Source organism: Saccostrea echinata, unplaced genomic scaffold (genome assembly GCF_033153115.1).
Source record: "Saccostrea echinata isolate AGI-Se365-2 ecotype Australia unplaced genomic scaffold, CSIRO_AGI_Sech_v1 ptg000016l, whole genome shotgun sequence".
NCBI classification, from domain to species: Eukaryota; Metazoa; Mollusca; class Bivalvia; order Ostreida; family Ostreidae; genus Saccostrea; species Saccostrea echinata.
The window spans coordinates 1,863,063-1,880,454 of NW_026889765.1; the positions used below are offsets into that span (position 1 = coordinate 1,863,063).

Here is a 17,392-nt window from a genome sequence, read left to right on the forward strand (position 1 = left end):
AATTTTTACTTAATGACAAACATATAAGAGGAGTTGCGGATGGGTACCCCCGATGTTAAATAAAGAAAGGCAAAATCTATGATTTGCTATGGGAAACCCCAAATATCTGTCTAATTGAAATATAGAATAATAGATACACAATGCCACTATGTAATACGGATTCTGTGAAAGTTGTGGCAAATCACAATCACACGGAAATCTTCTCTATCATTTATTATGGCGTTTAAAGGCAAATAACAAATCCACAAGGGTTAACAATCACAATACCACATTGGCTAAGATATTCAGAATGTTTTCTGATATATACGTTATCTTTTTTCAATCTAATCTATGATCACAAAAACTGTCATTTATATACTATGAAGGAAACATCTAGAAATAGAAACTTCTGTAAAATTCTAGGTCATCACATTCTGGCATATTCTAGGGAATTCTTGATAATTCATTCGGGTAACATATAGAACTTTCTACATAATACATTATTAAAATCAATTCATTAAATTTCTACAAAAAATATTGAAATTGCGACTGTTCGCAACAAAAGTCTTATTAAATTTTATTCAGTGGCGGTATAGGAGGAGTCGGGGATAAAAGATGTGCACCCCCGAAGTGAAACGGACGGACATCCCTATCACTTTATACCCCCGCTTTTCAAGCAGGGGGTATAAAGTTCAGGGTAACCTTATGCAAGGAATTTTAGCTGCTAATAACGGCAAACACATGGAGAACAAAATATTACCAAAATCAAGAACATCAAAACGTAGGACTTTTCAACACTTTATACATCAACTCCCCATGATAAATTTAAACTCAGGCTTTTTGACATCAGCTGCTTTTTCAATACAAATGTAATTCGTAAATTTACACTGTGCATACCGCGTCATTGGTTATTTGCAAAATTATTTTGTTAAAAAACATTCGGTTGTACACACAAGTACTCCGAAATTGAAAGATTATTTCAATATTTATATTATTTCAATTTATATTAAAAGATGCTTGAGTTTCTGATTGACAATTCCTTCGTAGTTTTTGGAGACAGTCTTTCAACAATATGTTGGAATTCCCATGTGTACTAATTGCACCCTGGTTGACCTATTTTTGTGTTCACATGAAGTAGAATTTTCTTCAAAAACTTCTATATGAAAAGAAGTCTCTTTGTCTCTTGCTGCGGCCTTCATTTCCAATATATAGATATAAATACATCGACGACGTTTTATCAATTAACAATATCCACTTTCATTTCTTCGTTGATTTGATATATCCCTCTGAAATTGAAATAAAAGACACCAGAGTCTGACACATCTGTTTCATATTTGGATATTTTATTAGAAAAAAGACACTATTGACAACCTTGTAACAAAACTTCATGACTTACCTTTTTTTACCGTCAACTTTCCTTACTTATGTACCATTATACCTTGCATATAGTTTATGTCTTCCAGTTGATTCGATACGCAAGAGCATGCTCTACGTACGGACAATTTCAAAACGAGGCAAACTATTGACAAATAAGCTGATGATACCAGGATATCAACAGTCCCGCTTAAAGTCAACATTTTGCAAATTCTGTGGTCGATGGAATGACCTAAATAGCACATACAATCCATTGTTAAGTCGATTGTTGATGAAGTTTTGCATAAAAATTCTGTCGCCCGCGTGGCGCAGAGGTTAGAGCGTTCGCTCTAGAATCGCGGAGAAAGGAGTTGATCCTTACGTCGCGGGTTCGAATCCCACTGTGGGACGTGGAGACTAGTCCTTCGGATGAGATCGTAGAAACCGAGGTCTCGTGTCGCAGTAGGTGTTGGCACGAAAAAAGATCTCTTACTGCTCAATGGCCCTAAGTGCCGAGTAGAGGTCAAAATTTGCAGCTCTCCACCGGCAAGTGGTGACGTGTCCATATGAGTGAAAAATTCTCGAGAGGGACGTTAAACAATAAACAAAGCATACAAATTCTTAGGCCTTATCTTCACATTGAATTGTCTACTGATTTTCTGTTAGCCCGATCATGTCATGGGGCAGGTGTGACCGGTACACAGGGGATGCTTACTCCTCCATAGCACCTGATCCCACCTCTCCTATTTTTAGAGGTCCTTGTTGTTCTCTGCTCCAAATTGTTCCAGTGGACATTTGAGCTTCATATTTCAAACAAAAGTCGGTACTTCGTTTATCGATTTATATACGATCTAAAACTTGGCATTTTTCTACACGGTCTGGAGTCGGCGTGGACAGTCAGGCTTAGTTTCCAACCGAAGACTTTGTGTCAGAGAACCAATTAATAACACTAACGAAAGAAGAAATTACAATGACAAGTAACTCGTACTCTGAAAGACACATCTGAAGAATAATTAACAGGTTAACCCAGGTACAGGTGGTATTAAATGCCCTGCAGTCATAGTCTATTTTTTTTTTTAGATATAGCACTATCAAAGAAAATTATTGTCACTCAAAAACCTGTTCATTTCTCAGGTTAACAATATGGTTCAACAGTGTCTCTATCAATATCGTATGCACTTTATTCAAAAATGTTCCGAATCAAAAAGATTTCTTGTACAACTGACCACTGTCCATTATTCCTGATCTGATATAAATGACTGTCACTTAATTAATGAAATGAAACAGAAGATATCAGTTTTTATTATCTAAAAAAAACTTTTCTCTGACTTTTGTCTACTTATCCGATGGTTTCAAGTGGAAAAACTATTGTTGCTTGAATTTTTATTGTGTTATTACCAGACTCCTCTGGGTAACGTTTGGACATTACATGACAATGTTTTACATGTAAGTAAGATATAGTTCATATATATAATAAGTATGCCCTACGGGTCTCAGACACTTTGATAATTTTACATATACAACTGTATTCAGCATATATTCCATTACATACAGACAGATGAGGTTGAGGAAAATATATGGCAATACCATATACAATTTGTTAGTGAATACAACCATGTTCTACGTGTCAAAATGTATATTAACAGCGTATTCCAGATTAAAATTTGCTGTCTACGACAAGTTGTATACAAGTAATGGATGTTTCCATCAGTTTTTGGAGCAGATGACGAGAATAATGCTTTTTTTCTAAAGAAATGGGTCCCCTTAGTATTTTTGTATAGCGTTAGAAGGATGTTCATTTCTGCTGGCTACAGCCATGTCATTTTAACCAATTATATAGGGTGGTGTAGTCATGTGTCGCATTATTAAGATTTCGAGCATTTAACTCTGTAGTTTTAACATCTTCACCATCGCAGTCTCCTAGTGAATCAGAATCAATATCCTTTAAATCCGTGCCAACCTGAATGGGTTGGGGTTCCATATGAGACTGATTAAAGCTGAACACGACCGGTGTGACCGGTAAGCAGGGGATGTTCACTCTTCCATGGCACATGATCCTATCTCTAATGTTTTGCAGGTCCGTGTTTGCTTTGCTCCTGATTTATATTGTTTAAATGGACTTTGAGCTTCAATACTGTTCGTTATCTCCATATTTCATCGTAAAAGGAATAGATTTGTCCCTGTCCGCCATATTTCTCTTCGTTCTCTTATATTTCTTGAGCCCCTGTATAAGCTTTTTATTTCTTCACAGTTCGAAGTACTTCGCTGTAGAGATCCTACGTGTATTGACATGTCTTACACTGCCATTATTACTCGGTCGCATAAATTATCAAATGTATGCAACCACGTCAGGAAAAAAGTAACATATATCGCACAAGTCAATGCATTACAAACACAAAATAATGATGCACATAAAATAATAAAATATAAACACATACATGTAATAATAATAATGCACATAAAATAATGAAATATAAACACTGACACAAATAAGAAATATTACATGAATTCCAGGTGTGCAATCAGGTGTAACGAATGCAAAGGGAATATGTACCCTAGTGCTGATGTTTAAGATAGGAAAACCAATATGGCATATTACTATTTACGAGTCGTGTTAGCTTTAAGAGAAATCTTCGTCTTAAAGAATGGGCGAAGTGGATTTCAGATTTCTCCTAATATAATCCTACTATTACAGAAAGTCATGGATATGCCTAATCATGTTGTCCTCACACCAAGGTATTGCATCATTATTCATTGATATTAGATGTAGACGGAAATCTGATAAGCAAAGGGTTTTTTTCTTCACAGCAAGAACTTGTTATAATAATACAGAATACGATGAACTTAACCTACTTTTACGTGAGACATTTCTGCATTTTTACAAAAGAAGCATGGCAAAGTCATTCACAGGTTTAACTATTACGTATGCATGCATTTACCAGGGACTGTGATATTGGAATATTTTGAATGAGCTGTCATTATAATGACGTTGTTCACAGATTCTATATTAAGTCAGCACCCGTTAAAATATTCTGAATGTATATTCAACAGAAGTGTATTGAAATGATGTATTTGTCCTAATTAAATACATAACGAATTCTTAAATTCACAACTTCACTGGGTTACTTTCTTTCGTGGGATTAAATGACGAAAACCCTTACGTATTTGTTTCTTATGTACATGAACCTCTGGCTATTATTTAAAAGAATAATTTTCAATCAAAAGTCATTATTACGGCAGTTAAAAATCACAAATACATATACTGTGGAATCATTTAAATTCGTGGGGGTCAATGTTCGTGGGCAAGCAAAATTTTATTGGTTCGTGAGGATGTAATTTCGTGGGCAGCTCGTTTATTTGAAAGATCTAATTAATCAGTACGTTGACAAAATAGTTGTTCGTGGGGATGTAAATTCGTGGGTAAGGGTTACCCACGAAATCCACGAACATTGATCCCCCACGATCAATGATGATTCCACAGTAGTAAAATAAACAAAACTGTAAAACTATAAAATAATAATTCTTGCAACACTACAGACATCATCAATTACACAATTAGTTGTTGACCTGGAGTCAACCAGGATATGAAATGGAACTCCGTATTCAGCGAGGCGAAGACGAGTACCAGTGCGAGTTTCCATTTCAAAGTCAGTAACATGTTAAAAATGTAATTTAAAATATCATTGAACATCATATATTCTCAGTATTACATCATCACATTTAAAGATACGTACAATTTTCAACAAACAAACCGTTTGATTGCCGCCATTTGTTTGCCTCAAAAACACGTAGAACAGAATCTTGCGCTCTATTTTTAATTTACCCCCTGCTCGGAGACGGTATATTAGAAAATTTCAGGTCGTCATGTGTTCTATATTTAGCCAATCAATATTCTACAATTTTACCTGAAGTGGGATAAAGAATAACACGGTCAGTTATAACAAGAGATGTTTGCGAAACACATCCCCCAATGGAATTTTTCTAAGTCCTAGAAGCATAACTGTGTCAAAAGTTGCTCTATCGTACCCAAAACAAAACTTGACCTAGATATTCTCATGATCAATCTGTAGACCACATTTCGTTTCAGTACGTGCAACCTCTGCGAAAAAAAAATGAAGGGAAACTGCAAATAATTGGAACTTTTCCAAGTCCAAGGGGCATAACTGTGTCAAAAATTGCTCTATCGTATCCAAAACAGAACTTGGCCTAGGCATTCTAATGATAAATCTATACCAAATTTCATTTCAGTATGTGCAACCTCTGTGAAGAAAATGAACGGAAACTGCAAATAACTGGACTTTTTCTAAGTCCAAGGGGCATAACTCTGTCAAAAGTTGCTCTATCGTACCCAAAACAGAACTTGACCTAGATATTCTTATGATAAATCTGTAGACCTAATTTCATTTCAGTACGTGCAACCTCTGTGAAGAAAATGAACGAAAACTGTTGGTGGACCGACAGACAGCAGCAAAGCAATTTGCCCTCCCTTCTTCGAAAAGGGCATAAAATTGACATTTAAAATATCAGACATTTTACCATGAAGAGGTTCTGAGATAAGGAATTTCTGAAATAATTGTAATTGAGTTTCTTAAAACATACTTAATAATTTAACAATCATTTAGGAGATAGGTCATGAATCATTTTGAAACATTCGCTACCTTATATTCATGTGACCAAAAGCTTACCTATGTGTACTGAGAGGGTGAAACTACAGGTAAGTTTGATGCTTGTCATACAAAATTAATGTATGAGATACCCCTTCTTTTGGGCAATCAGATAATTACGTTATTGAATTTTTAAAAACAGAGAACTGCCAAAATGACCGATCGAAAAAAAGGGGGAAAATTTTACTCAGCTTTTCTCCACGAAGTGGTGGCAAAGGCAACTGTGGACTCCTCTACTGGAAATGTTTTCCTTTTTTTAATTAAGTCTTTGCCTTCGACATGGAAATGAAATACTTTGTCTACTGAAATCTGTTCACTTTTTATTACAAGAAAATATTTATGCATTAATTAACCATGCATGGAACTGTAAAAACACCGTAAAAAAAGTTTGCCCATTGATGAAGCGTACCGTAAAATCACTAATTTTTCCAGGGGTCAGATTTTCGTCGTTCGAGGAAAAATGCAAGTTGAAGGTGAAATGATTTCGTGGTTTCAGAAAGGTACTTTCGATCTGAAATTGTAACATTTCATGAAGAACATGAGTTCGTGGATCTTTTCATACCACGAAAATAACAAAAACTCAGCCCCCACAAAAATAAGTGAATTCCCAGTATTCCAATATGACATGATTTTTCTCGGCATCTTGTCTAGAACTCTCATAAGCTAGTGGAATCTTTTGAAAAGAAACTTGAAATGAAAATAAGACAGTTATAGTAATTGAAAATTAATGTTTAACGAAATCACATACATACACTATTAAATGTTTAATTGCAACATCTGTGTTCCACACAAACACAAAACCTTTTCTTTAAAAAAAAATTTGAGTTCATCAAATCTATCCGATCTGTTAAGCAGTTTAGTCTTTAACAAGAAAGTTTTACTTCTGTGTTTAGATAGAAATTGTTTAAAAATTAAAAAATTACGAATTACAAATTTACAATCTCCAAGATATAGAAAATTAACTCCATGTAACAGTCTCATTGTAAAAACTGTGTAGTTTAGGAAAGTCGGGGTTTTTGTTTAATCTTAAGAGCTAAATGAAACATCCTTCTGCGAACTTCAGCCACAAAACGATATCGAAGATTCATTCATTGATTTGACTATGAAGATATATGTACAACCCTAAGGATAGCGCTGTTAAATCTTGGCTGCACGTAGAGGGAATCACATGTCGATGTTTGCGTCTGTAATATGAAAATTTAACGGATTAGAGGATTGTGAAGCTAACCCTTAAGATGTCTTGACGTACTAATCTTTAAAACATAAACGTATAATTTTGACAGATCAGTTGTAAGGTTTGTTCCAGTAATTTTGTTTTCACAGCTCTATTGACATGTGCATTCGAAACTTATTTTAGAGACATTTCAGATATTTAACAAAATGTTTACCATCTTCAATAATTCGGTGTGTGGATCTCTAATAAATGACCATGCGTCTTCGATAAATGGTGTATCTACTGGAATTCAGGGTTCACTGAAGATAACCGAGGCTTTCTGGCTAATACTAGGCTTCGGGTTTTTTGCTTCTTTACTAGCGGTTGGATTCAGCGCCATAAGGAAATATATATACAAGGACAAGGTATGGGATTTTTTCCATTAATGTAGTTGTACAATTAATCTTGAATGTTAAAAATGCGCGTTACATTCAAGAGTGGTAAACGGGGACTAGCTGAAATTTTCAAATGCAATACATATAGAGGTACATTTAAATCATGCCCCTACTTTTTCTCATATATTTGCCAATATTTGGTGAAACATTATTTTAAATTCAATACATATATAAAAGAAATACAAGTTTTTTGAGCAATTTGAACAGCATTGCACTAAGATTTAATGATATTCAAAAAAAAAATTAAGAAATGAAACAAACCAAAAGAAAAAAATGCCCATTGTCTTGAGACTAACATAAGTTTCCACTTAATTCCCAGCTTGTTCTTGAAGTTATGCGCACACAGAAGTTCCTTCTTGTCGTCATTGAATTTTTCACTTTTTCCGTTGCTGATGTTAATTAATTATATAAAATTTTTTGAAACGTGCTTTTCCTTTTCCAATGCATTACAGTGATTAATCTATTGTGTCATTCGAGTTAAATTATTCAGTTTGATCATCGATTCCTTCTCCATTAGGTATTTCATCACATTGCCACTCTAACTTTATGATAAATGTAAATTATCAAACATTCATATATAATAGCTGTAGTTCACGAAAATTTCTGCACTTAGAGACATATACTTCGGAATTACGTCCAAGGGTCCGTTGCTTACTGTAATCATGTTAAAGTTAGTACCGTTGTCTTAAAAAAGGAATTTCTACAAAAAATGCATTTTCAATATGTGCTGAACTTTGTGGGATATGAACCATGAAGTCGGGAAATTTCATTTCAGACGCTATGCTTTCCTGTTATCTGACAGTAAAAAAAAGTTTTTTAAAGGACCAAAAAAAAAAAAAAAAAAAAAAAACAAAGAATGAAAAAGTGGTATATTCCATATTAAACTACGTTCTGGAAGGCGGTTAAGCTCTTTTTCAGAAAAGCTGATTATATTCAAAAGCAACACACATGTAAGAGAAATATCCAATAATGTTCATCAAGATTGAAAAAAGTTTTTTTTTATTTGCCTGTACTTTAAGATTGTACTCAGTCTTATTTCAAACAAGACCGTGCCCTCTTTGCCCTTTACCAGTAATCGCATTAAAACGTCAAAAGGCGCTTATTAATAAAAACAACACCATGAATTTCCATATACAGTATGATGCTTTACATTTTATTCACAATTTAATTTGTCACCTAATATATAGTGATATATGGGCTGTATATCTTTTCATCATCATGAAAAATAAAGCGTTTGAAAAATACAATGTATGATTAAACGCCATGAAGCTGTTGGTGTATCCAGAGAAATAAGCCACAAAGAATAACAGTATGTAAGATTTTTGTAGACATATGCATAATCAAGAACTTCGTCTTTTTCTGATAAAAGATAAAATTACCCTGAATGTTAACAGAAAGATTTTTTTCTTTCAAAAGAAAACAAACCAGTGTTGATTTTTCTATAAACATGACAACTCCATTGCCTTGATATTAGTAATTAAGCCCCAATTTGAGATGTGCCTAGTACAGGATGATAATATCAGACAATCAATAACATGATTTGCATAGTATTAACTTTCTCTTCCGTAATAAATATATTTTACCATGAAATTATTACCAGTGAAAGCAGCATCACCATGAAGCAAGGCTTACAATCATTTATATGAATGTTTATTCTAAGGACTTCCATCCATGTATGACCATTTACTGTACATGTAGCTTAAGCTTTCCTTCCTGTTTGATTACTGGAATGGATTTTAGTCAGAGGAGCATCCAAGTGTGGGATTATGATACTCTTCGAGACAGACAGTGAAAAACAATGTCCGACGCCAACTTTTTTCGGTCCTGCCGAACAAATCTATAAAAGTAACACGGCAGGTGATACAACCAGAGGTATTAATAAATACAATGTACTAAACATAGAATGTTCTTGTTCCTTACCTATCTATCCTAAAGGCTTATTGAATACAAATCAAATTGTCCTAAGACCAAATAATAAAATCAAAATAAAATTTTTCCTCCTCTATCCATCCCTGAGCACAAACTTTGATCTCGTTAATGATGATGACATTGTAACTGTATTTTCTTTTAAAGAGATCGTTTTAATGAGGCAAAGTAATATTACATCATTCCGACCATGATTTTCATACTATTGGAATACCGATTCCGTTTTATATTTTCTATAAATTGAAAGAATATGTTAATGTGTCTGTAAATTATATTTTATTATGGTTATTCTTTTCAAAAATTGTTTTTTCCATAGTTTTACATATTTTTGACGATACGATATGTGATTGTATGAAAAATATGGTTGAAATAATTAAAAAAAAAAGAATAGCGTAAATAAAAATTATTAATTCTACAAGAACATCGAAATAACATGCTTACATGGTGTGTGTCTTTATAATTACCACATGCGTCATCATTCAGAAATATGATCTTAAAATTGTAACACACGACCACTTTTTTTTCTCACATGAAATTTTATTTTATACTATTTATCTTTGCGACCAGTGTTTATTCATGCCTTCCCATTATTAATAATTAATTTGAATGTGAAAATGTCGGGGTTGTCGATCTGCATTTTCATTAACTAACTTTCCTCTTTTCTCACAAGAACTGATTTTTGTTCAGTTTTCTATGTCATAGTTTTAAATTTTAATAAATATCCCATCCCATAGGAAAAAAGATTAATACGAGAACTCGATCGGAGTATTCAATTGACTATTCGCTGACAATGAATTGACTGTCAATTGAACATTAGTTGAATTTTTCCACGCAAATGAGGGAGCGTTCAACTCATTGCATATAGCTGACCACTGTAGAATGCTCTTATGTATTCTGTGCTGTTGACCACTGTTGAAAGCTCCTATATTTTCTATGCAGTTGACCACTGTTGAGACTTTACGCTTTCATAACGCTATGCGAAAATAGATGTAACGCTTCTAATAGTGTTACATACTAGCTTGACTGGTACCGTATCGTTATCTTTTTTAGGTCACCTGAGTCACTCAGGTGACCTATTGCTATCCGTTTTTGTCCGTCGGCGTGCGTCGTGCGATGTGCGTTAACATTTGAACATTTTTAGCTTCTTCTCTGAAACCGCTCAACCAATTTCAACTAAATTTGGCATATAGCATCTATGGGTGAAGGGGAACAAAAATTATGAATTTCATGGTCCCTGCCCCCCTGGGGCCTGAGGGGTGGGGCTAAAACCACCAAAATTAATGCAATCTTTAAAAATCTTCTTCTTTACTCCTGGACATCAAGCAGTCAAACTGTTGGCATCATTGTAATAAGCATTGAGTCCTCTACCAAAATTGTGAAATTCATGGCCCCAGGGTCAGAGGTTCTGGTACTAGGGTGGGGCTATATAGATCACATAGTGAAAGTGCATTATTTCTTTGAAAATCTTCTTCTCTGCTCCTGGGTATTAAATAAACTAACTAAGTATATAGTTATGATGAGTAAGAGTGCCTCTTCCAAAATTGTGAAATTCATGGCCCCAGGGGCAGGGGTTCTGGTGTTAGGGTGGGGCTCTATTGATTATATAGTGAAAATGCATTAGTTCTTTGGAAATCTTCTTCTCTGCTCCTGGGTATTAAATAAACTAACTAAGTATATAGTAATGATGAGTAAGAGTACCTCTTCCAAAATTGTGAAATTCATGGCCCCAGGGGCAGGGGTTCTGGTGTTAGGGCGGGGCTCTATTGATTATATAGTGAAAATTCATTAATTCATTGAAAATCTTCTTCTCTGCTCCTGGGTATTAAATAAACTAACTAAGTATATAGTTATAATGAGTAAGAGTGCCTCTTCCAAAATTGTGAATTTCATGGCCCCTGGGGCAGGGGTTCTGGTGTTAGGGCGGGGCTCTATTGATTATATAGTGAAAATGCATTAATTCATTGAAAATCTTCTTCTCTGCTCCTGGATATTAAATAAACTAACTAAGTACATAGCTAGGATGAGGAAGAGTGCCTCTTCCAAAATTGTGAATTTCATGGCCCCTGGGTCAGGGGTTCTGGTGTTAGGGCGGGACTCTATTGATTATATAGTGAAAATGCATTAATCCTTTGAAAATCTTCTTCTCTGCTCCTGGGTATTAAATTCAGTAACTAAGTACATAGTTATGATGAGCAAGAGTGCATCTTTCAAAATTTTGAATTTCATGGCCCCTGGGTCAGGGGTTCTGGTGTTAGGGTTGGGCTCTATTGATTATGTAGTGAAAATGCATTAATTCTTTGAAAATCTTCTTCTCTACTCCTGGGTATTATTGAAACACATTAAATACATAGTTATGATAATCAAGGATGCCTCTTTCAAAATTGTGAAATTCGTGGCCCCTGGATCAGGGGTTGTGGTGTTAGGGCGGGGCTCTATTGATTATAAAGTGAAAATGTTTTAATTCTTTAAAAATCTTTTTCTCTGCACCTGGGTATTATTTAAACAAACTAAGTACATTGTTATGATAAGCAAGGATGCCTCTTCCAAAATTGTGAAATTCATGGCCCCGGGGACAGGAGTTCTGGTGCTAGGGCGGGGCTATATAGATCCTATAGTGAAAGTGAATTATTTCTTTGAAAATCTTCTTCTCTGCCCCTGGGTATTGCTTAAACAGACTAAAGTACATTGTTATGATACACAAGGATGCCTCTTCCAAAATTGTGAATTTTATGACCCCAGGTTTAAGGGTTCTGGTGGAAAGGGGGGGGGGGGCTTCTATTGATTATAAAGTGAAAAAGCAAAATTTCTTTGAAAATATTCTTTTCTTCTTCTGGTTAAAAAAGCAAAGAAGCTAAGTGTATAGTTATGATGAGCAAGTGTGCTTCTTCCAGAGTAGTGAATTTCATGACCTCTGGGTCAGATGTGCTGGTGTGAGGATGGGGCTCTTGATAATTTAGTGAAAATGCATTAATTCTATTAAATAATCCTGTTTGCTCCTTAGTGTTAAGCAGATAAACAAAGTGATGATGAGCAAACATATGGTCCAAGGGTCAGAAGCTCTGGTGTTTTGGGGGTTGGGGGGGGGGGTCTTTTGATAATAGTATAATAGTGAATCTGTAGTAAAAATGCATTATTTATTTAAAAATCTTCTCCGCACCTGGGCATATCTGAGGCAAACAGAGTAAAAGTTTTTATAAGGAAGGGAATTTTTACCAGATTTTTGAACATCTGGACCATTTGGTCAAGTGTTCTGGTCCTGGTCAGGGCTCTATTAGTTAAATTCTACTGAGAGGAGTTATTCCCCTTTGCCATTTACTTTTGATAATTTATCACTGTAAATAATGTACTTGAAAGGTAAATAGAACAAGAGAATTATGCAAAAACTTTTATTGTATAATACAAAAAGTACTTCCATAGTTTTAATGATCAGATAGACTTGTAAGTAGTAGATAAATAAAAATGAGACAAAAATAACTTGTCTTGTTAAATATTCATCAAAGACCAAGAGATGCCAATGTAAGAGATTTCAACAAAGGATTAAAATAGTACAGAAGCATTGATAATTTATTAACATACTGTATGGTGATAGTGATAAATGGGGAACAGATTAGAACCTAATTTATGAACTGTTAATGAATATTAAGACCAATTATTTTGTTGATCATGATCACCCTATTTTTCTTGCTTTTGGGCAACAAAGCTTCACCTTTCAGTTCATTTTATACTCTATGCATCCTTGAAATTGTTGTATCATACTCAGGTGACCGTTAAGGCCCTTGGGCCTCTTGTTGTAATTGAAATATGAGTTTAAAAAACAATAGCTATGGACTACTTGTAATTAAATAAATGAACAAAAAGGGCTCTTTCGATATGTTTGTGAAGTTTGTAAGTTACTCAAAGCACTCTTAAACACATTTTGTGCATTACGTTGAAGCAAAACGAGTTACGCGCCAGAAACGTCCACTGGACAAATATATTGAACCTCCTAAAATATTAAAGGAGTAAATTATTCAATTTGACATTCATTCTGACCGTTTGGATTAGCATATTATGAACATATAATTATTTTTGTAATCAATGAAGAAAAAATTAGAATTTAACCCCTCGAAAAACAGATTGATCTTATTTTTGCATGTCATTTTAGACTCAAGACATTATCGCTGAACTTGTAATCCATTTATTCGCTACAAAGCATCCAGTTTAATATCAAACTTAATGAAATATTTCAAATCTTTAAGAAATGCACATTATTTTTCTTCTTGAAATTGAGTAAATTTAATGTTTATATTAATATGCACATGTTTAATTTTTGCGTTAAAGATCCTTTCTCTGTATTTTTGTTGTTGTTGTTGTAAAAAGTATTGTAAAGAGTATAATTATAAAGTTTCAAATTTCTTAAATATAAAATTTAACTTTTTTAAATCTATTGCATTTTTTTCTTGCCACCATTGAATGCAAAATTGCTAATGAAGTCACAAACGATATGGATTGCGCTTGTATTGCGACTGTATATTCATTTTTAAACACTCTGCCAAAGAAAGTTAGAAAGTTGCGCGATCCTTGGTTAAAATGTTAACTAAAATACCTGTAAAATTCTATATTTTGCATTAAATCTATTTAAAAGGTTATTTTCTGACTAGAATCGGGTAAACCTATTCAAAACCTATTGATTCATAGCAAAATCGCCCATATTGCGAGTATATTGTTTTGAAATCACTGAGAGGTTTAAAAGGCCTGGTACTAAACAATTACATCGTGCGTAACGGCTGACTACGTCTGTATTTTCTGTGCAGTTGATCACTATTGAACTCCCCATATTTTTTTCTTTACAGTTGACCACTGTTGAATACACCTTTACGTTTCATGCAGTTGACCACTTTTGAATGCTCCTATATTCTATGCAGTTGACTACTGTTGAATGTATAACGCCATTAGTCAGTGCATGTTTTTCAAAACAGAAAAAAGCGCTCGCTCCGTGCGTTCGAATCACGACTGCAACTGACCTAAGTTGATAAAAAATATGTAGCAACTGTTCCTTCGCCAAGCGCTCGGCACTTTGAAGTGAAAGTTACGGGTCTTTCGGATGAGACCTTAAAAGCCAAACCCCGTGTCACGGTAGGCGTTGACACAAGGAATCCTCACTGCTCAATGGCTGGGTGCCGAGTAAAGATTTAAATTTGAAGCCTTCACCGGTATATGGTGACGTCTCTATATGAGTGAAAAATTGTCGAACGGAACGTAAAACAACATACATACAATCAATCAATCAAAATGAAAGAAAAATGGAGTTAGTTTTGAAAACCTAAGGCAAGCAATGTGCTTTGATATACTGTCAGGTAACCGAGTAGGAAAAGTCAAAACAATGGGCTTCTAACATGTATATTAAGGTTCATAAACCCTCTGCCCACTCATACAAAATGTTTCTTTAACTCTCATGATTATCCAAAAGAAAAGTATTTCTTCAGTAAAATACAAACAATTACAGCATAGCTTGCGGGGCAAAATTGGACAAAAAAGACTTTTCGACCTGACAGATTTATAAAGGAATAATAGACATTTATGTCATTAAGAGTTATCTCTCTTATCAGAGTATCGTTGAACCTTAATGCACAAAATTGAGCTGACACACCCTCACATATTGCTATACCTCCTTTATTTTCTGTTCAGAAAAAGTATAATATAAGTCAAAAGCAATGGTATATTTTTACCAATAAAACAAAAAGAAGCACAACAAAACATTTAATGCGCGAATAGCTATCGAAATTCTTTTAATATGTTAGCAAGAACACAATAGTAGGGACCTATTACAGCTACATTATAGGTAGGGATCTATTAAAGCTATTGCCAGGTTACAGTATTACGTCTTTCCAATATCTTTGAGAAAAAATATATCAACAAAAATATTTTTGAATTTTAGTACTTATATAAATTACACAAGCTAAATCATTCATAAAACAACATTCATATGTCTCAATTCATAATTCTCCACTTACAGAAACTTGAACTCAAATTAAATTGTGTAAGAATTAATGGAATTGCAAACCCGATCTATACAAATGCGACTTCAAACCCAGCATAAATATAGTCTTAGAGGTTTTCAAACTACAGTCAACTCGGCAAGATTTCACAAAATTGAAGTCTTCAACAATGGTAATTCTTTTCTCTATGAAATTTTCAAAGTATTAGCATATTCAACTTATGGATAACTCGGCGAAAACCATCAACTGGCCAATTTAATCAAAATAGTTGAGAAATTTTCAGAAAGACATTCAACTATGTTTTCAAGTCAGTTGATGATCAACTACTAGAGACATTTTCGTATGGGATATGCATGAATTTCAATCATTACTCTCGAATTTAGTATTCACAGATCGTATCACTTTACAAAAAACCCTTGGAATTATTTTTTGTTTTAATTTGATGTATAAAGTTGAATGATGATAACTGTACCTCGGGTGTAACAACATTGATATTGTGCGACATATTCGTATACAATACATACTATGCAAAATTTGTTTATAATACGATTATATACAATCAAGTGTCTTTGACAAAACCTGTGGGAAGGTGAAGATCCTTGTTGTTGTCAGAAAGTTTACTTAATTCCACAATAGTATGCATTTATAATATCCAGATAATATTACAACACCTAAACTCAACTCATCCTAAGTTTGTAATTATCACGATTAATGTCGTAATCATGCTTGAAATTTGGCCTCGCATTTGAGACCTTGTGTTTCATGACCAACTTGTTTTTGCTAAAATTAACAAAGGAACTGCCTAATGAGTTTTTTTTAAATCAGGACAAGTGACCTATTGCCATTCGTTTTTGTATGTCGTGTCTATCACCTTTTCTTTAACTTCTCAGAGCCTCTAGGCCAATTTTCACCAAACTTGCCACAAAACAGCTTTTGTTGATATGTATTTAAGTTAAATAGATGGAGCCCCCCCCCTTTTTTTATTAAAAAATAATTAAAATAGGATGGGCTCATTTCAAAAGCATGTTAACTTGAACCACATCCTTAAAATGAGCCAAATTAAGCAGAAACTATATTTCTATTTTCCATACCAAACATTCATATCTATTCAAACCATGACCCCTGAAGCTGTGATGAAGCCACAATGGGTTCTAATTTTTTTAACAAAGAAATTCATAAGAAAACCTCATGAACAACTTCAAGGTTACAAATTGTTTAACTTACTAGCAAGCATCCTTCTGCAATGAAGATTAGAAGATATTTCTTTAAAAAAAAAAAAGATGGTTCCTGTACTGAAATGGGTTCACAAGGGTTTATTTACATAAAGATGTATAGGGGGAAATTTTCTTCTCAAGAACGAGAAGGGTACAGACTGTCCAATCTATAGCAAGCATCAGCAGGGAGAGGTCGCGTAGATTAAAGATTATAGGAATGTGACGACCAAAGTAGTTCAAAGTTTTACCCCAAAAATGTACAAGAAAAATAATCTTCATAAGATCTTCCATCGTCGCAAGCCACGGGTTTTGTGTCCATTCTATTTCCACATAGAATGGACACAAAACCCGTGGCTTGCGACGATGAAGATCTCCCAAGCCACAAATTATCAAATATATGCAAACATCCTAATCTGTTGAACGATACATTATACGAAGGGATAGGCCCACAAAAAGGATTCAAATGCTTTGAAACAAGTATTGAATTTGTTAAAAGCAATTTTAGAAATCTATCCCAACAATACAGGGTTCAACTGAAACAAGAGGCCTACGGGCCTTATAGGTTACCTGAGTATCATATAACAACTTTCCAACAATTGACTTTGGTTCGTATTTTAAACCAGAGGCCACGAAATTAACAATTTTGAAAGAGGTACCATTGCTCATCATA

At 34.2% G+C, this 17,392-nt stretch overlaps 1 protein-coding gene across 1 annotated transcript in view; it reads left to right on the forward strand.

Moving 5' to 3' along the window:
• The first annotated feature begins 7,376 nt into the window (after positions 1-7,376).
• LOC133188802 (uncharacterized) overlaps positions 7,377-17,392 on the forward strand; it is a 65,690-nt gene continuing 55,674 nt past the window's right edge. The window contains exon 1 of the mRNA XM_061324288.1: positions 7,377-7,574. Coding sequence (XP_061180272.1) covers positions 7,377-7,574 — 198 coding nt within the window. The remainder of the gene's footprint in view (positions 7,575-17,392) is intronic.